We start from the raw sequence: 22,191 nt of genomic DNA, 5'->3' as shown, positions 1-22,191 counted from the left end.
AAAACATGTCGCTAAATATTACTTTCATAACAGATGTTCTAAAAAAAACTGATAAACTAATGAACTATTTAATCTTGTAACAAACTGTTCTTAATACTATCTACTAGAAAATGTACCCAGCGTTGCTCGGTATTAAATGTAACATTAAATTCCTTAAAAAAAATGAAGTAAAAAAAAAAAAAAAAAACGAAAAGAACATGAGACATGTGCATGCGAGTAGTATGTTTTTTGAAACAGATCAATTCTTGTAAATAAAGAAAATACTCGAGCTGAGATCGAAACCAAAATCTACAGACAGTGAGTCAAGTACGATAACCATTAGGCCGAATCGCCAAAATCTTTAAAACGCATTTTCAAATCTTGTGAAAGAGTCGACGTACAGATAAAAATTCGATGGTCACCAAATACCAATTTTTCAATTTTGACCCCGTAGCAACCTTTTTTTCCGGATGAAAAACCGTTTAAAAAGTTTTCCACATGTCTGAATACCCTTAATACCAAATTTCAAGTCTGTAGATCAAATATTCGTTGAGTATATAGGTTGAGAATCGTCGTCACACAGACATTCTCACTTTTATAGATAGTACATAAAGATTAAGTGTTGTAACAGAATGGTAGCTTTTAAATATTACTTTTGTACCAAATATACTTTCTTAAACGTTGGTGTAGGTATAATTGTATCAACTGCAGAAGATTATTAGCTGTGACTATTCAAATGGTGGGTGTGGAGGACATTTTAGATGTCCCTTGAGTTGCCTTTTCTATTTCACATTCTTTAATGTTTAGATACGCGGGAGTCTAAGGAATTATAATTCGTTCAAATACAAGTATTCACCAATGTAAACAAACTAACACGGAAACAATAAAATATACCAAAAATGCTTATTCTTTGCGAACCCAACTGAGTTTTTTTTTTTTTTTTTACATAGGCATCACCACTTATCAAGGCCAAGAGGCCACTCAAGGATAAGGGTTAAAGAGTGTAGAGTAGACATTGGACAATATAGTAATCATTAGTAATGAAAATTTGGTAAATTTGATAACTTATATAGAACGGCTCATCAATAACTTATTTACGTTAGACTTGAACACAACCATATTGTAGTCAGCCGGAAAGCAGGAAAACGGAAGACAATTCCACAGGCGTGCAGTTCTAAGAAAGAAGCTTTGTTCATGGAATCTACGTTTAGGTTTAGGCACAGATAAAGAGTGGGGGAAATTATTGATAGTGTGTACAGCTAGACGAGTGTTTCTTGCGAAAGTTTGGCGAGGGGGGACCATAGATTGAAGCTCAGTTGAACACCTTCCATGAAAATAACGATACATCAGAGACAAACTCGCAACATCTCTTCTGTGAGATAGAGGTTGCAAGGAAGAGAAAAGGACATCTCCTACGAGGCTACGAAGTCTATTTTGAACTCTATCAAGGCAGGACAAGTCCTTTCTAGCAGCTCCTGCCCAGATATGGCAACAATATTCCATCCTTGGACGTATCTGGCTCTTATATAGATAGCGAATAACATCAGCAGTGATATATTTACTTTGAAATTGTGTTCAGGAGAATGTGTGCAACAAAATCAGCAAATGACGTGTGTAAGTTGTACAGTGTGTGTGCGAGTACGTACACGTTAGGAGTTTTCATAGCAGCCAGATTAAAAGAAGAGAGCGAGGGAAACAGAGAGAGTCTGGTGAGGTGTTATTAGCAACCAGTACGAATGGACAAAGAAAAGATCTAGTGAGGGTTGTATATAACCAGTCCGGATGAAAATAAGGCTAAATTTGCGATGCAACGTTTTTCACCGATAATACTATCGTAAACACATCAAAAGGGGAAAATTTAATGAGAGGAGTAGGTAATATTACATGTGTAAGCTAAAGTAATCATTTCTGATTTTATAAAAGAAATCTATGCCTTAAAAATTCATTTATTTGTTCGTGGCAACTGCAATCTCAAAAATTGAATCTATTTTTACTTTTAAAATTATTTGTGAATCAGAAAAAAATGTTTCAGTTGGTGTCATTAATTTTAGAAAATACTAGCACGCCGTCCGACATTGCCCGGTCGTAAAATACGCTTAAATATGATATTTTGATTAATGCAGATTTCATATTTATTATTATACTAACCTGGGTGCCTGGCATTGCCCGGATGTTTGGAGGTGTGTGTTTAGCAAAAAAAGAAAAAAAAATGGTAATAGGCAGGCAGGTAGGCAGGCAGGCAGGCTCGAACCCGTACCGCGAACAGAGGAAAAGAAGGTGAAAAAAAATGTGACGTCTAAAATGTTGTGTCCATCGTCAAACCGGAAGTGGCAAAGTTTTAAATTAAGGCTAATCAATCGAAAAGAGGGGATGACTTTCGAAAATATTAGCGAAAAAAGCGCCCGCTTCCTGTAGAAAAGTGCTCAGTTGAAGGTGAAGGAATTAATGGTTTTAGCCAATTTTTCGATATTTGTTGTCCGAAGGGTCGGGCTTCAAAACGATACCAATCTCGTAAAATCCGTCGCCTCTGTCAAAAGTTTTAGGCATACATACATACATACATACATACATACATACATACATACATACATACATTTAAAAAGTCAGGTGAGATTTATATTATAGACTAGCGAGGGGTACTCGGCGTTGCCCGGGTATTTGTAGGTGTGCGTGGAAACTACGGGGGTGGGGGTGGGTTAAAAAATGTTTTGGTAGGTAAGTATGAGGATGGAACCCGAACCCTTGAGGCAAAGTTGTAAATTAAAGTGTGAAAAAAAAAACGTGCAACGTTAACGATTGCCCCACCGGGATATGCTAACGGAAACACGTTTGAATTTATTTAATTACTTGGATTTGGCAGGTGCCCGTTTTAATGAGTTAATGAGGTCAAGTTTGACTGCGGGATTTTTATTTTCACAAGATGTTATAGGAAAAAGACTAACCCACATGCGGCGAGCGACAAATGTTGAATATTTATCTTCCCGAAATCGAGCAAATTAAATAGACAGGCGAGCTTCGTTGTTAACTGTGAGATATTACGATTTATATGTGATATAAAAAAGTTTTAAAAAGTTGTGAAGCGAGCGACCGCTTCTCTGAAAAAAAACTTTTGTAGACATACACAAAAAGCGAACACACATACATACATTTTCGCTTTTATATTTATAGATTATATTAGACCCAATATATAGTGATGATTTAAAAAGATTTTTATAAATAGCTCGTGCGCCACCACCGAGAATCGAAATCAAAACGTTTAGCTTACAATTTACTTTTTCCTTTTACATTAATGCCTGAGCTATGAAGACATGTTTTCTACAATGCTAAAAATTAAAACATGAACCAATGGCTATTACGTTACAAATGCATATTTGTAAGACTGTCGTTTGACCTTCACCTGGAAAATTCCATTTCTTTTTAAATGTTCACACTTTTGCACTGATTTTCCCAGACTAAAACCCAACTATAAAGTTTCGCATGGGTTCGAATACCTATATATTAAGTTTCATGTCTGTAGACACACAACTGACAGGAGTTTGGTAGGCAAAATCTTTTAAACAAATATATCTTCTCATACATAAATATATATAGAAAGAGGTTTGTGTTTGCTATAACCTTTTTATGCAAATATTACGCAAGTATAAATTATGTAGAATGTCTGTATGAATATAATTACACGTAATAGTTAACTAATGATGATCATCCCATAAGAAAACCGAAAATACTAATAGAGAATTAATTAAAATTTCAACCAATCGTAGTCACATGTTTGAGCTACGTCATAGTATTTAGTTATTTTTTAAATTTTCGTATGTAGTCAATATGGTCTGAAATACTACCAAAGGCAACATAAGTTACTCTTCTGTGGTTAAACGCCGTAAAAATTGGTACAGACGTGCAGTCAAAAAGAATACAGAAAAAAATGACAAAATGTCAGCCTTTTCTCTTTATATGCTTGCAATATTGTCACCTAATATGCAGATAAGATGCTTCCGGTTTAAAATAAAAAGTGATTTTTCAGAGACTGGATTAGTTTTGGATTTGGACGTTGTAGTAGAAAGTTTTGTCAGCAGTGCGTCGTGTTTGAGAGTTTTGACAGCAGAGTGTCGAGTTTTGGAGTTGAGTTTTTGACAGCAGTGTAAAATTTAAAGTAGTGAATTTTGACAGCAGTCGAATTTAACCCTCAAAATTTTTACTTGAAAGCGAAGCATAGTTAACAATTCATCAGTGCAAGTGTAGAATAGTTAACACTTGATTGTTTTAACCACGGTGTAACTTAAAATATTCTCCTGTAAAAAAAAAAAATTATTTTTTATCTATAAGAAATAAAGATTATTTTTAGGATCAGAGTTTTTCGATTTTCAATGCTTGTCGGATGAATTTTTGTACAAAACATATCTAAGAACACTGCCAGACATATAAATTACCTTTGTATAAAATTTGCAAAAGATAGGTTCAGCTGTTTCGGAATCCATGGGAAAGAAAATCACACACACAAAGTGACTTTTGAATAATAGCAGAGATAGAGATTAAATTATGCATATTTTGTTAGTTGTAGAAATATATTGCATTTTAATAAATGATATTGCTAAATAACCATGCAAACTTCTTTTAAATCATAAGTAAAACCAGTGTTTACCTTTATGTCTTGACTGTTTGGTGCTTTTACTCTTGAGATTGGCACAGGATCCTAAGTAATGGTCTTCGGAACATGTTGCATCTCCGTCAGATTTGCAATCACAGTAAGTCATTGACTTGAGCGTTTCACCTTGTATAATACAATAGCCATTATACAAGCTTTCATTTACTGGAACTCTGCAAAAATTAAACGTGTTTATAATTAAAAACAAGAATGGAATTATTAGTTTATAGAATGAGTTAAACATCTTGAGGACAAACTAGTTAAAATAATGACAGTGAAACATCTTTAAAGTTTTCATGAGCTCTGGTATTTCGATCTGCAATAATGATCTTAAAAAAAAACATGTTTATCAATAGGAAGTCGAAAAGTTATGCACAGAAACAAGGCAGAAAATACAGCGCGGGAATGACGGATGCGGTGTTAAATGCTGAAAAACTGAGAAGGGAAAGGGTAAGCCAGATATGAGAAAATAGAAGAGAAACAAGAGGAGGTGAGTTAATTTTGGCGGAAACGTGGTGGTTAAAAATTGGCATCCGTAACACAAATATACTAAAAGTCTTATTGCGACGGAAGGGTAGTTAAGTATGCAGATATAATCTGTAAGAGGCACATAGTTACAAATTTACATATAAGTGACAGTTGTTTTGTTTTTTTGAGGCAATGAATTAAAATGTAAATCTCTTTTTTTTAAATTCCATTTTCACCTCAAACAAGGCACGGTGCCACTTTGAAGTAGGGGCTACTATCGGAAGCATAATTTGCAGGGATATTATGAAGGGAGATGATCAGCAAGATGTCTGTTCACATTACACTTGAACTTCTGTATGTCAGAAATTTGTAATTAAGTACGCCCTAAAATGGAGTACTGTTGCAACATCTCGGCAGTAACTGCTTGGTGCGCCTATCTTGTCATGATAGAGTTCCAAACAGGCTTCGAAACCTCGTAGGTGATGCCCTTTTCTCTTCCTTTCAACCTTTTTTCCCACAGAAGAGACATTGCGAGCCTGTTTCTGCTATTTATGGCAAGTCTACTACTTGCCCTGAACTATGTTTAGTTTCTGTTCTGTCTCCTCTTGGATCTTCCAACCACTCTGTTGTATCAATTAAGATAAAAATGAAATGTAATAAGTCCTCAGACGTACCTCTCTATCTTACAGTATATCGATACACTAAGGCTGACTGGGATAGCTTCCGTACATTTATATCGGATCTACCTCTACATTCCATGTTTAAAAAGGATGTGTCCTCTATAGTATCAGACCTGACCGAATGGTTTACTGTAGGTATAGACCGTTTCATACCCTCGAAAAAGTTCCAGCAAAAACCTAACAGCCAGCCATGGTTCTCTCCAGAATGTGCTGCTGCCATTGTGCATAGAAATCACTTTTTCCATTGCTTCCAACGTAATAGATGTATGTAAACTAAAGCAACTTTCAGGACTGCCAGCAACCATTGTAAGAAAGTAACAAAGAACGCAAGAGAGTTGGGAAAAATGAGTTCATTTTATATATATATATATATATATATATATATATATATATATATATATATACTAGCGGGGTGTTTTGAGGTGTGTATGTAGGAGGGGGCCCTGTTTTAATATTATAAAAAAACACGATGTTATAAAAATTGGAAAAAACCAAACAAAGCAAAACCGCGAAGAAATGTAAAAAAAAAAAAGGAAAAAAAAAAAGGCGTAAAAGAGGAAAAAAAGTTTAGGTAGGAAGACAGGCTCGAACCCGAAGCATCGAGGCTAAGGCGGAAAAAAAATGCCTGACATTTTACCTATACGCCAAAGAGACACACAATTGAGAACGATGAGAAAAATGCCAAACCATATTTTTTAAGCAACTAAAAACTCAAACCGGTGTTCCTCGTATATTTCCCTGTGGACGTATCCGCAGCGCTTTCATGGGTGGAGTATGAATCGAATAGAGAGAAAAGATTTTACAACTTCCATTGATTCTAACCGATTGTGGCAGTGAACTCTCACCGGAAAAAAATATAGAAATGTACGAATATCAAGGAACTGTAAGGGTAGTAGGCCTATAGCACACCTCAGATCCTGTGCAGAAATGTGGGGGACATTACATTTGAATGTAATGTCGTGATTTTTAATCCTATTAAGGTCAAACTCGCACGAGAAAAAATGAGTTCATTTTATATATATATATATATATATATATATATATATATATAGATAGATAGATAGATAGATAGAATAGATAGAAGAAGAAGATAAGAGAAGAAGAGAAGATAGAGGATAGATAGAAGAATAGAAGAAGATAGAAAAAGAGAAGATATATATATATATATATATATATATATATATATATATATATATAGAGAGAGAGAGAGAGAGAGATAGATAGAGAGAGAGAGATAGAGAGAATGTGTATGTTTCATTTTAATTATATACCTCTTTCTTCTCTCTGTGTATAAATTACTATTTTTTGTTTATACATGACGTAAATTCTGAAACGAATGAAATCATTCCTTTTAAAATCCCTAACAGTTAATCTCTACATAATATAACAACGGGTCTCTCTCTCTTCTCTCTCTCTCTCTCTCTCTATATATATATATATATATATATATATATATATATATATAGAGAGAGAGAGAGAGAGAGAGAGCCTATGACACCAGTTGTTATGTTATACAGAGATTAACTGTTATATATGTGGGTGTGTGCGTGTGTTCATGTCAAATATCCATAAACATCAGACAACGTTTTAATTTATTAAAAAATAAGAATAAAAATGTTATGAGATACACTGGGGTTAACATTCTTCATACTAGTAAAGTGCATCAAGTGTGCTATAGATTATGACTAAATGAAAAGTAATCGAATAATACTTATTTTGCCTAATTAGTAGAATTAGAGCGTGGGGTGAAATTTTTTAATGTTTTTTTTTTTTTTAAATTTTGAAAACTTACCTCCAGGAGTTTGAAAATTCATCTGGCCTTTTGGACTTAATCGACATTATTGTACCGTCAGGTTTCGTAAAGTCATTGTTTGCTTTGCCGTCAAACGTACCACACAATCCTGTCAAGAAGCATACATTAAGATAATAAGGTCCACTTTCAAGAAGCACGGAACAAAGGAATTTAAAATGTAGGGTTAGAAAGGACGATACCGTGCGGAGTTGTGTTTTTAAATAAATAGATATTTATTTAAAATTTCAAATTTCCGGCTTAAAAGCCTTCATCAGGATATTTTTTAAAAACAATACAATATATATATATTTTTCTTTTTTCTTTTCTTATGTGCCATGCTATCGTCTGGCTGCATGGTTATTGTAAATCCAGTGGCGACCGTTGTCCAAACGTGAATGTGCAGTATCAATAAGGTCTACTTTCAAGAAGCACGGAACAAAGGAATTTAAAAATATATAGATCAGGGGAGAAACTTGAATGCCCACTAGACACTATCCTCAAATGTTTAAAGTCTCTCTATACAGAGGTTTATCTGGACAATCCTAATCAAATATTCAAAATAACATTCATGGCCCAAATAAGATCTCCTCGTTATGACTGACCCACACTAGCTTTTATGAGGAATTATGCATCTTTCTCCAAGTGATGTTGCCTCAAGTAAAAAGCACAAAGTTGAATATTCCACCAGACTAGATGAATTCTTGTCTTAGAATCCTGTAAGACCAAAAGCCCCAAAAGAAATATATATCAAAGCATATGTAAATGGTCAATTGGAGAAAATGAAATAATGTTCTTAACTTCTTTTCTAACTCAGCTTTTGAGATGTAAAGGAGAACTTTAATGGAATTTTCGAATATCTTTGTATCTTATAGATGAATCACGTGTTAGCCCCTAGGAAGGAGCTTCTTGATTTCTAAGAAATTCAACTGAAGTAAAATTAAACAAGATTAAATATTAAATTAAAATTAAACAAAATGACCTTTGCGGTCTCTACCAAATTACACAGAAAATTTCTGGTCTAAACATTTGAAATTTTACATAAAGTGTATTCAGAGAGATAGGGCAAGCTTTTTAATCGGTTTGAGTCGAAAATTTGAGCTACCAATATATAAGTGTATGTATGTATATTTGCATGTCTGCCTAAAACTTTTAACAGAGGCGCCGGATTTTCACAAAATCAGTATCGTTTTGAAGCTCGACCCTTCAGACAACAAATACCAAAAAATTGGCTAAAAACATTAATATCTTCACCTTCAACTGGGCACTTTTCTACAGGGGGGGGTCGCTTTTTTCACTGATATTTTTCTAAACTCATCTCCTCTCTTCGATTGTCTAGCCTTAATTTAAACCTACGTCACTTCCGGTTTGGCGGTGGTCGTAACAGCAAAGATGTCACGGTTTTTTTCACATTCTTTCCCTCCTTCACAGTACAGGTTCGAGCCTGCCTTCCTACTACCACTTTTTTTTTTTTTTTGCTCAACACACACCTCCAAACACCCGGACAACGCCGGCCATCCATATATTCATTGTAGTTAAATACTCGCTCATGTAAATGCAATGTAGTATATTTTTCTATGAAATGTTTTTCTTTGTAATGGCCATAGAACTGCACGCCTGTGGAACTCTGTTCCGTCTGCCTGCTTCCCTCCGGACTACAACTTGGATGTCTTCAAGTCTAATGTTAACAAATTCCTAATGAACCGCCCCCCCTAATTAAACACTTCATAAAATCTCCTCACTAACGTGATGTACTTGCAATAACCCTTATCCCTGAGTGGCTTACGGGCCTTGATAAGTGGTGATCACTGTGTAAAAAAAAAAAAAAAAATAAATAAAGTGGTAGAAGGCAGGTAAAGATAAAAATTGACATACACAGTTATTTATATATTATTCCTTAATTGGAATTCATTTTTGAGATGAGCATTATATATATTAATTTATTTTTATTTCGGACTATTATTCTCATCTTTATTAGTTGTTTTAGATCTTTTATTGGTTTTGTTTATTCACAACGTTTTGGCCAACTATTCCTCTGGCCTTCGTCAGTACACAGTTATTGTAATAATATTTTTCAACCAATATGTATTAATTACGTCAATATTCTTGAAAAAAGTTTTGAATCTAACTCTTATTTTTCAAGAGTAGAGCTGACTGAACTCTAGAATCTTAGGAGGGTAACTACTTTTGCTGTGTGTCAATAACGCGGTTAACACAGTAGCGAGTTGAACGCAACTAGTTTGTGTTCTAAGTTGAGTGCACAGAGGTCGAAACGTTGGGGCTGGCAGGTTTCAAACCAATTGACTTCCATTGTCAATACATGCAGCTGCATGTTAGCAAAGGTCACTAGGCAGGTCAGTACATTTTGAGTGTAAGCCGATTAACAGGGTTTAGCACCCCACATGTACAGGGATGCACACGCGTTTGCTAGACAGTTTAAAGTCCACAGTTCGAGTTCGATAGTCTACAGTCTGTTGCGATTCCAAGAAAATGGAAAACTTCTCATTGGAGATAAACCGATAGAAAAATTCCCACCCTCTTTCTAAGGAGGAGTAGAGAACAGGGACGTGACTCCGACCATGAAAACTGAATAAAGTTCCAATTGTCCAGAGAAATGAGACTTGCATCTGTAGTTATGAATGAGAGTTTTTGTTCCAGGTGTGCCGACGTCGGGACATAAACCACTTGAGGATACGGCAAGAGATGTGAAGAAGATATGAAAGACAATTCCTCAAATGGGCTGCTGTACCGTAAATGTGAACATTGACACACGATAAAGACAGGCACCCCTTCTAGTTTAATACATGTGGGTTAACTTTTATTATTCTCTTAGCATCCATTTGGATCTTTATTTTGGATGTTGGGCTCATCCAACCATAATCAAGCTATCAACATTTCCCATAATATTTCTTAGTACTAGGACTTATACTTCAGTCTTTGTAACATTCAGTAACATGAGTTGGCCTCGAGCATCATCAGGGCATCACCTTTCAAAATAATTCTATATTATTAATATCACTAAATTGGATACAATTTTATAGTTAAATATGCTATTAATTTAAATTATAATTGGATACAATGTTATAGTTAAATATGTTATTAATTATAAATTATAATTGGATATAATTTTATAGTTAAATATACTATTAATTATAAATGATAATTGGATACAATGTTATAGTTAAATATGTTATTAATCATAAATTATAATTGGATACAATTTTATAGTTAAATATACTATTAATTATAAATTATAATTGGATACAATTTCATAGTTAAATATACTATTAATTATAAATGATAATTGGATTTATGCTGACGACACTACCATTTATGCTAGCACATCTAAGACAGTAAACGACCAAGTTATCTCCAATTCTCTCTCCTCTGATCTTGAGCACGTAGTACAATGGGGAAAGGAGTGGCTGGTTACTTTTAATGCATCTAAAACCAAGCTTCTCTCTTTACATCATCAACATTCTAATTCACATTTGTCATCAATTGAAATGAATGGCTCTCGTCTTCAGGAGGCCTCAAGTTTTGACAAGCTTCTGGGCTTGACCATTACTCCTGATCTTAAATGGAACACGTATATCAAATCTGTTGCCAAAGCCGCTGGAGAAATGGTGGGATCTTTCTATCGATCCGGTAGATATCTCACTGCTGATGCTATTCTCTATCTATATAAGAGCCAGGTACGTCCAAGGATGGAATACTGTTGCCACATCTGGGCAGGAGCTGCTAGAAAGGACTTGTCCTGCCTTGATAGAGTTCAAAATAGACTTCGTAGCCTCGTAGGAGATGTCCTTTTCTCTTCCTTGCAACCTCTATCTCACAGAAGAGATTTTGCGAGTTTGTCTCTGATGTATCGTTATTTTCATGGAAAGTGTTCAACTGAGCTTCAATCTATGGTCCCCCCTCGCCAAACTTTCACAAGAAACACTCGTCTAGCTGTAAACACTATCAATAATTCCCCCCACTCTTTATCTGTGCCTAAACCTAAACGTAGATTCCATGAACAAAGCTTCTTTCTTAGAAGTGCACGCCTGTGGAATTGTCTTCCGTTTTCCTGCTTTCCGGCTGACTACAATATGGTTGTGTTCAAGTCTAACGTAAATAAGTTCTTGATGAGCCGTTCCATATAAGTTATCAAATTTACCAAATTTTCATTACTAATGATTACTATATTGACCAATTTCTACTGTACACTCTTTAACCCTTATCCTTGAGTGGCCTCTGGGCCTTGATAATGTGGTGATGCCTATGTAAAAAAAAAAGGATACAATGTTAAGTTAAATATACTATTAATTATAAATTATAATTGGATACAATTTTATAGTTAAATATACTATTAATTATAAATGATAATTGGATACAATTTTATAGTTAAATATGTTATTAATTATAAATTATAATTGGATACAATTTCATAGTAAAATATACTATTAATTATAAATTATAATTGGATACAATTTCATAGTTAAATATACTATTAATTATAAATGATAATTGGATACAATTTCATAGTTAAATATACTATTAATTATAAATGATAATTGGATACAATGTTATAGTTAAATATACTATTAATTATAAATTATAATTGGATACAATTTCATAGTTAAATATACTATTAATTATAAATTATAATTGGATACAATTTTATAGTTAAATATACTATTAATTATAAATTATAATTGGATACAATTTCATAGTTAAATATACTACTAATTATAAATGATAATTGGATACAATTTCATAGTTAAATATACAATTAATTATAAATTATAATTGGATACAATTTCATAGTTAAATATACTATTAATTATAAATGATAATTGGATACAATTTCATAGTTAAATATACTATTAATTATAAATTATAATTGGATACAATTTCATAGTTAAATATACTATTAATTATAAATTATAATTGGATACAATTTCATAGTTAAATATACTATTAATTATAAATTATAATTGGATACAATTTCATAGTTAAATATACTATTAATTATAAATTATAATTGGATACAATGTTATAGTTAAATATACTATTAATTATAAATTATAATTGGATACAATTTCATAGTTAAATATACTATTAATTATAAATGATAATTGGATACAATTTCATAGTTAAATATACTATTAATTATAAATTATAATTGGATACAATTTCATAGTTAAATATACTATTAATTATAAATTATAATTGGATACAATTTCATAGTTAAATATACTATTAATTATAAATTATAATTGGATACAATTTCATAGTTAAATATACTATTAATTATAAATTATAATTGGATACAATTTCATAGTTAAATATACTATTAATTATAAATTATAATTGGATACGATTTCATAGTTAAATATACTATTAATTATAAATTATAATTGGATACAATTTCATAGTTAAATATACTATTAATTATAAATGATAATTGGATACAATTTCATAGTTAAATATGTTATTAATCATAAATTATAATTGGATACAATTTTATAGTTAAATATACTATTAATTATAAATTATAATTGGATACAATGTCATAGTTAAATATACTATTAATTATAAATTATAATTGGATACAATTTCATAGTTAAATATACTATTAATTATAAATTATAATTGGATACAATTTCATAGTTAAATATACTATTAATTATAAATTATAATTGGATACAATTTCATAGTTAAATATACTATTAATTATAAATTATAATTGGATACAATTTCATAGTTAAATATACTATTAATTATAAATTATAATTGGATACAATTTAATAGTTAAATATACTATTAATTATAAATTATAATTGGATACAATTTCATAGTTAAATATACTATTAATTATAAATTATAATTGGATACAATTTCATAGTTAAATATACTATTAATTATAAATGATAATTGGATACAATGTTATAGTTAAATATACTATTAATTATAAATTATAATTGGATACAATTTCATAGTTAAATATACTATTAATTATAAATGATAATTGGATACAATGTTATAGTTAAATATACTATTAATTATAAATTATAATTGGATACAATTTCATAGTTAAATATACTATTAATTTTAAATGATAATTGGATACAATGTTATAGTTAAATATGTTATTAATTATAAATTATAATTGGATACAATTTCATAGTTAAATATACTATTAATTATAAATGATAATTGGATACAATGTTATAGTTAAATATGTTATTAATCATAAATTATAATTGGATACAATTTTATAGTTAAATATACTATTAATTATAAATTATAATTGGATACAATTTCATAGTTAAATATACTATTAATTATAAATGATAATTGGATTTATGCTGACGACACTACCATTTATGCTAGCACATCTAAGACAGTAAACGACCAAGTTATCTCCAATTCTCTCTCCTCTGATCTTGAGCACGTAGTACAATGGGGAAAGGAGTGGCTGGTTACTTTTAATGCATCTAAAACCAAGCTTCTCTCTTTACATCATCAACATTCTAATTCACATTTGTCATCAATTGAAATGAATGGCTCTCGTCTTCAGGAGGCCTCAAGTTTTGACAAGCTTCTGGGCTTGACCATTACTCCTGATCTTAAATGGAACACGTATATCAAATCTGTTGCCAAAGCCGCTGGAGAAATGGTGGGATCTTTCTATCGATCCGGTAGATATCTCACTGCTGATGCTATTCTCTATCTATATAAGAGCCAGGTACGTCCAAGGATGGAATACTGTTGCCACATCTGGGCAGGAGCTGCTAGAAAGGACTTGTCCTGCCTTGATAGAGTTCAAAATAGACTTCGTAGCCTCGTAGGAGATGTCCTTTTCTCTTCCTTGCAACCTCTATCTCACAGAAGAGATTTTGCGAGTTTGTCTCTGATGTATCGTTATTTTCATGGAAAGTGTTCAACTGAGCTTCAATCTATGGTCCCCCCTCGCCAAACTTTCACAAGAAACACTCGTCTAGCTGTAAACACTATCAATAATTCCCCCCACTCTTTATCTGTGCCTAAACCTAAACGTAGATTCCATGAACAAAGCTTCTTTCTTAGAAGTGCACGCCTGTGGAATTGTCTTCCGTTTTCCTGCTTCCCGGCTGACTACAATATGGTTGTGTTCAAGTCTAACGTAAATAAGTTCTTGATGAGCCGTTCCATATAAGTTATCAAATTTACCAAATTTTCATTACTAATGATTACTATATTGACCAATTTCTACTGTACACTCTTTAACCCTTATCCTTGAGTGGCCTCTGGGCCTTGATAATGTGGTGATGCCTATGTAAAAAAAAAAGGATACAATGTTATAGTTAAATATACTATTAATTATAAATTATAACTGGATACAATTTTATAGTTAAATATACTATTAATTATAAATGATAATTGGATACAATTTTATAGTTAAATATGTTATTAATTATAAATTATAATTGGATACAATTTCATAGTAAAATATACTATTAATTATAAATTATAATTGGATACAATTTCATAGTTAAATATACTATTAATTATAAATGATAATTGGATACAATTTCATAGTTAAATATACTATTAATTATAAATGATAATTGGATACAATGTTATAGTTAAATATGTTATTAATCATAAATTATAATTGGATACAATTTTATAGTTAAATATACTATTAATTATAAATTATAATTGGATACAATTTCATAGTTAAATATACTATTAATTATAAATGATAATTGGATTTATGCTGACGACACTACCATTTATGCTAGCACATCTAAGACAGTAAACGACCAAGTTATCTCCAATTCTCTCTCCTCTGATCTTGAGCACGTAGTACAATGGGGAAAGGAGTGGCTGGTTACTTTTAATGCATCTAAAACCAAGCTTCTCTCTTTACATCATCAACATTCTAATTCACATTTGTCATCAACTGAAATGAATGGCTCTCGTCTTCAGGAGGCCTCAAGTTTTGACAAGCTTCTGGGCTTGACCATTACTCCTGATCTTAAATGGAACACGTATATCAAATCTGTTGCCAAAGCCGCTGGAGAAATGGTGGGATCTTTCTATCGATCCGGTAGATATCTCACTGCTGATGCTATTCTCTATCTATATAAGAGCCAGGTACGTCCAAGGATGGAATACTGTTGCCACATCTGGGCAGGAGCTGCTAGAAAGGACTTGTCCTGCCTTGATAGAGTTCAAAATAGACTTCGTAGCCTCGTAGGAGATGTCCTTTTCTCTTCCTTGCAACCTCTATCTCACAGAAGAGATTTTGCGAGTTTGTCTCTGATGTATCGTTATTTTCATGGAAAGTGTTCAACTGAGCTTCAATCTATGGTCCCCCCTCGCCAAACTTTCACAAGAAACACTCGTCTAGCTGTAAACACTATCAATAATTCCCCCCACTCTTTATCTGTTCCTAAACCTAAACGTAGATTCCATGAACAAAGCTTCTTTCTTAGAAGTGCACGCCTGTGGAATTGTCTTCCGTTTTCCTGCTTTCCGGCTGACTACAATATGGTTGTGTTCAAGTCTAACGTAAATAAGTTCTTGATGAGCCGTTCCATATAAGTTATCAAATTTACCAAATTTTCATTACTAATGATTACTATATTGACCAATTTCTACTGTACACTCTTTAACCCTTATCCTTGAGTGGCCTCTGGGCCTTGATAATGTGGTGATGCCTATGTAAAAAAAAAAAGGATACAATGTTATAGTTAAATATACTATTAATTATAAATCATAATTGGATACAATTTTATAGTTAAATATACTATTAATTATAAATGATAATTGGATACAATTTTATAGTTAAATATGTTATTAATTATAAATTATAATTGGATACAATTTCATAGTTAAATATACTATTAATTATAAATTATAATTGGATACAATTTTATAGTTAAATATACTATTAATTATAAATTATAATTGGATACAATTTTATAGTTAAATATGCTATTAATTATAAAGGCTTATAACGTTTTTTCTTATTTTTCTGTTTCAGAATCAAATTGATTATTTAAAATTATTTATTTTTATTCTCGTATTTTGATATAACATGTTAAATTCTTGCCTGCAGTATGTGTGAAATCAACCGGTGCTGCTTGGAACCAAACATTGAGGAAATTAGCCTTTTTTACTTGCGCTTTTTCAACAATGATATAAGCTCCAGTTGGCAGAATTATCTGAAATTAGAAAAAGTAAATATGACTCATGTCAATATATATATATACATATATGGGTAGAAGAAATTATTCAAAGTGTAAAATAATTAAAATATATTTAAAATGTATTCAGAATGTATAAAAGCATTTTTGCAGTCCATTGTGGTTACATATTTCCCGAGTGGATGAAATGTCTGTAAATGTTTCATCCGCTCGGGAAACATGTAACCAAAATGGACTGTGAAAATGCTTTTATACATTCTGAACATAATTTTAAATATATTTTAATTATTTTACACTTTGAATAATTTCTGAAGAGGACGCTACACAGAACGTCTGAAATGCGTAAAAAAACTATCTCAATGATTTCAAAACATTATTACAATGATTTAAATATGATACATTTTATATGAAAAATCAAAACACGGAATAATAAAATGTTAAAAAAATACATAGCAATTGTTGGTGACCTTTCTTATATATATATATATAATATATATATATATATATATTACTTACTTGGAATTTTTTTCCTGCACTGTAACTAAGGATTTGTGTTCCTGGTGTGAGTTGTCCATTTAGATAAAGCTTCACAGTTATTGGCACCTTCCTGTAGCTTTTACTCATGGAATGTCCACACCTGTCAATCACGATGACGTCATCTATAGAACGAACCAATACAGCGCAATTGCAAGAGGCTTTTCCATTACAACTTCGATAGAGTATATGGATCTAAACAAAGAAACAAAGAAACAAGAACAAACGTTATTGTCATACATTGAAATCTGCATACGATTAGAATAATTGTGGAAGTAAAAAAAACAGCTTTTATAATTTTCTAATTTCCCACTCACCGTTTCCAGACGAACCCCCTCTTTACCCTGGGAAGAGCTCACAATTTAATTTTAAGATTCCAATCTTGTTAACCAATTCCTTGTTTTATTATCTGGTTTGTCAAGTTTGTGATCATCTCAATTCCTGTAACCATCAACATTCCTACAACAATGTGTGAAGGTCTTGCAGCTTACTCTTATTCATCTTCCTATTTTGTTTCCAATTGTTGTGACTGGACGAGAAACTGATTCTGCAACTTCGATATTTCCTTTGTCCCATGAAAATTCAGTATTTAGTCATCTCTTATAATGGCATTTTCAAAAATCCATCTCATCTTGCTCATTTGTTGTCATATTTACCTTTGTTATCTTTTTAATTATCCAGAAATTTCGTTGTTCTGTTTATCTTGTTGTACATTATTTTATCTGGGATTTTATATATATATATATATATATATATATATATATATATATATATATATATAACTACTTCATTTATTCATTTATATATATGGAATCTTTGATTGTTCTTCTTACTGTATCGAGACACAGGAATGGGTATGTTTGATCCTGCAGAACGGTGCTTCATTAAAATTGTGGGGTCTGCGTTCGCGCCTGATCCACAAAGTATGGAAATAAAAAAGTTAAAAATGAAAAAAAATAACGTTTACAAGTGTTTTTGATATAGATGTACATAATAATACTTTGATAAGTATGTTTTAACTTAAATAGGGATGGTATAATAAAATTGTGGGGGTTTGCGTTCGCGCCTGGCCTCCATAGAATGGAAATAGGCACAAACTTTAATAAAGACTTTTCATATCTATCTGCGTAAGTAGACTTTGAAAATTGTTTCAGTTTGAAGAAATATGGTATAATAAAATCATGGAGTGTTTGTTCGCGCCTGACCTCCATAGAATGGAAATATGTCACAAAGTTTAACAAGGTTTTTTAATATAGATCCACAGAATATTGTGATAAGTGTTTCAGTGTGAACAGGTATGGTATAATAAATTATGGGGTTTATCTATATTTTATTTTACTTTCATCATATTTTGCTTTGGTTTTGATACCCCCAAATTCGAAGCTATCTCTTTACAACCCTTCCTTTTCATAACCTATCATACTTTAATAAATCAGAGTCTATTTTCTGTAGGCTGTTTTTGAACCCAGTCAATGACGGGTACTTTTGCTAGTATATATACATAATTTTTGCATGCCATATATATATAAATAAAACGACATAATTTTTGCACCAATCTAATATTAAATATCAAATACTAAATTATCAAATTTCTTTCCATAGCTCAAGTATTGTTTGATTTAAGATATGTTTCAATAAGTTTGATGTCATACCCTCAAAGCATATTATTTAAATTTGATTTGGAAATGTGGACCAGAACCTTCTATTAGAACCTGGAAACATTATTATACATTTTGTTTACAAGGTAGTCACCACTTATCAAGGCCCGGAATCCACTCGGGGATAAGGGTTATTGCGTGTACAGTACTTTAGTATTGGAGATTTGATAAAGTGTCTTACTTAAGGGGGCGGTTCACCAGGAATTTGTTTATGTTGGACTTGAAGGCATCCAGGGTGTAGTCAGGTGGGAAACAGGCAAATGGAACAGAGTTCCACGGGCATGCACTTCTGAGAAAGAAGCTTTGTTCATGGAATCTACGTTTTGGTTTTGGCACAGATAAAGAGTGGGTAAAATTTTTGACAGTGGTTTCAGCTAGATGGGTGTTTATCGTGAAAGATTTGTGAAAGGGGACCAGAGATTGGAGCTCAGAGGAGCACTTGCCATGGAAGTAACGATAAAACAAAGAAAGGCTCGCAACGTCTCTTCTGTAGGAGAGAGGTTGCAGGGAAGAGAAAAGCGCCCCCCCCCACTAAGCCACGAAGTCTATTTTGTACTCTGTCAAGGCAGAATAGGCTGTTTTTAGCAGCTCCTGCCCAGATGTGGCAGCAGTACTCCATCCTTGGATGTACTTAGCTTTTATATAGTTATAATTTTCAAGATAATCCAGAATCTCATGTGTAAATGTCTTTAGAGCCATAATCAGAACACAAATTCTCATATTGGAAAATTCGAATTTAAATTACAAAAAAATGATTTTACTATTCAAAAATATGTATAAAGTAAAAGTTATTATGAAATATGAGTTTAGATAGACAATATTATGTATAAATAAATCACCAGAGTAAAATCCCAATCTAACCATGTAATGAGAATTATAATGGTTATTGTCCAATAATTGTTCTTTGTGAATATAAAACAATGTTGTTATGAAAATGAATTAAAATTAAAAAATCAAATACATACCGCATATGGTAGAATTAAATGTTTGTATAAAACAAATTCCCCAACGAAGAAATTGTCATAACGGCTGAAAAATAATGGAATTAATGTTTATTCTTTTTACATTTTATTCATTAAATTCACAGAGGTTAATGGAAAATTAATAATTCTCTCACAAGTTTTAATTATGGTTGAATTAATCATTTTCACATAAATTTTAATCATAGCAAAATTCTAATTGTGTGAGAATTGATAATTTTTGCATACATTTTAATTGTGGTATGAATAACTATTTTCCACATTTTAATTAATAACATTCACATAATTTCGTATAAAAGAAGAATTGTTAATTTTCATGAATTTCAATTATGGAAGAATAAATAGTTTGACATTTCCAAACTGAGGAAAAATTAATAATTTCTCCACAAATCTTAAGGGAGATTAATGAATTTTTAACAAATTTTAACGGAGAGAAAGATAATAATCTTCACAAAAATTTCAGTCTTGGGATAACAAATAATTTTCTTAAAATTTTTAATCTTGAGACAGAATTTAAATGTGTAAAAATGTACATTTTATAAACACAGGAGAGTTCATTATTTTCACCTAAATTTTTAACGAGTTATACATTTTGTTACAATTTTTAATTTGTGTTAGAATTAATGACATTCCGGATATTCTAATCAAAGGAGAACGTTATTTGTGAAGAATTAATAATTTTCCCACAAATGCGTATCACAATTCCAACACATTTTGATTAACCTGCAAATTTTAATCGTGAGAGAATTAATAATTTCCTCACAAATTTTAATTTGTTTTACCGATCATGATTCCTATCATGTGTAGCGCCAGTGTTAGCTGCTCATGCTCAACTTCACTGAGTATATAAATCACAGCATTATATTTTTAATCATCAAAACTAATTAATTTTAATAAAATTCTCAGAGTTTATTAAAAAAGTCATATATTTAAAAAAATTTTTTTTTTTATTACATTTTCACCCCAAACAAGGCACGTTGCCACTTTGATGTAGGGGGCTACTGTCAAGGACCTAAGTTGCAGGGGTACTATGTAGGGAGTTTAGCAGCAAGATGTCTGTTCACATTACATTACACTTGGACTTCTGCATGTCAGTAACAGTTGGGGAAGCAGGAAACCGGAAAAGAATTCCAAACCCCTGCAGTTTGGGGGAAAAAGCTAATAGAGTAAAAGGCTTCTTACATCTAGGGATCATGTGACAGCAGGACTCCATACATGGGCGAATGGTGGCTTTGTAGAGGTACAAGATACTTTCAGGTGTAAGTATCTTTCTAGCACGATAGAGAGAGCCCACCTTCTTTGCACCAGCCCTAGCAATAATCTCGATGTATCTATTCCAACTCATGTTTCCTGTGAACATTAAGCCAAGGAGTTTGAGCGACGTGCTCTCAGGTAAAGTATCGCTAGCCATATCTATTGGTGGTTGGTAAGGTTTCATGTAATTATTAAAGGAAACTAGCTTTGTCTTGGCAGCGTTGAACGGTACTATCTATTTATGACCACATTCCACTACATACTGAAGGTCTTCCTTTAGGGTCTTCGCCATTACCTTAGATATGTGCTCATTAGTTTTCCCCACATGCCTGCTATAGCGCATGGTGTCGTCGGCAAATATCCCTATCTCAGAGACAATTTTATCAGGTAAGTCATTTATGAATATCAGAAATAACAAAGGTCTAAGAATCGATTCCTGAGCACACCCGCATTTATATAAAATCTTTTGGACGTACGCTCATCGAGGACAACCTGGATTCTTCTCTCATTTAAGAAAGATCTAATTATGCTAAGAATTTGTCCAGTAATACCACAGGATTTTATTTTCATCAGAAGACCATCGTGCTATACCCTGTCAAAGCCTTAGATATATCAAGGGCTACTGCCCTCCCCTTCCCTGCCTTATCCAGTGCTTGGTATAAATGTTCAGAGATTACAGTTAGAATATCTGCAGTAGAACGGGCTTGCCTAAATCCATATTGGTGGCCTGACAGAAGTTTAGCAGCTGAAAGGTGATGGACTAGAGCTTGATTAATTAAGGACTCAAATATTTTGGCGAGAAGAGGGAGGAGGCTAATTGGGTGATAATTTAATGGGTCGGTTCTTTCGCCAGAGTTTTTGTAAACTGGTACCACAGAAGCAGTTTTCCAGCAGCCAGGAAAACAAGATTCATTAAGACATTTGTTAGAGTTTAGAGAGAACAGGAGCGACCTCAGTGGAGCATTTTTTTTAATAGCACAGCCGGGATGAGGTCAGGTCTACATGCTTTTGAGGTGTCTAGGTTT

The 22,191-nt window shown here is 32.2% G+C and overlaps 1 protein-coding gene across 1 annotated transcript in view; it reads right to left on the bottom strand.

Annotated features, from left to right (window-relative positions):
- The window catches only part of LOC145284085 (uncharacterized), a 473,693-nt gene that overhangs the window by 284,937 nt on the left and 166,565 nt on the right, over positions 1-22,191 (bottom strand). The window contains exons 47-51 of the mRNA XM_080133151.1: positions 19,898-19,961; positions 17,257-17,469; positions 16,647-16,758; positions 7,562-7,670; positions 4,619-4,794 (exon numbers count right to left, since the gene is read on the bottom strand). Of these exons, the coding sequence (XP_079989277.1) occupies positions 4,619-4,794; positions 7,562-7,670; positions 16,647-16,758; positions 17,257-17,469; positions 19,898-19,961 (674 nt within the window). The remainder of the gene's footprint in view (positions 1-4,618; positions 4,795-7,561; positions 7,671-16,646; positions 16,759-17,256; positions 17,470-19,897; positions 19,962-22,191) is intronic.

This window comes from Euprymna scolopes, chromosome 8 (assembly GCF_053919585.1).
Source record: "Euprymna scolopes isolate OS-2025 chromosome 8, ASM5391958v1, whole genome shotgun sequence".
In the NCBI taxonomy this organism is placed as follows: Eukaryota; Metazoa; Mollusca; class Cephalopoda; order Sepiida; family Sepiolidae; genus Euprymna; species Euprymna scolopes.
This window is presented reverse-complemented; position numbering and strand designations above follow the sequence as displayed.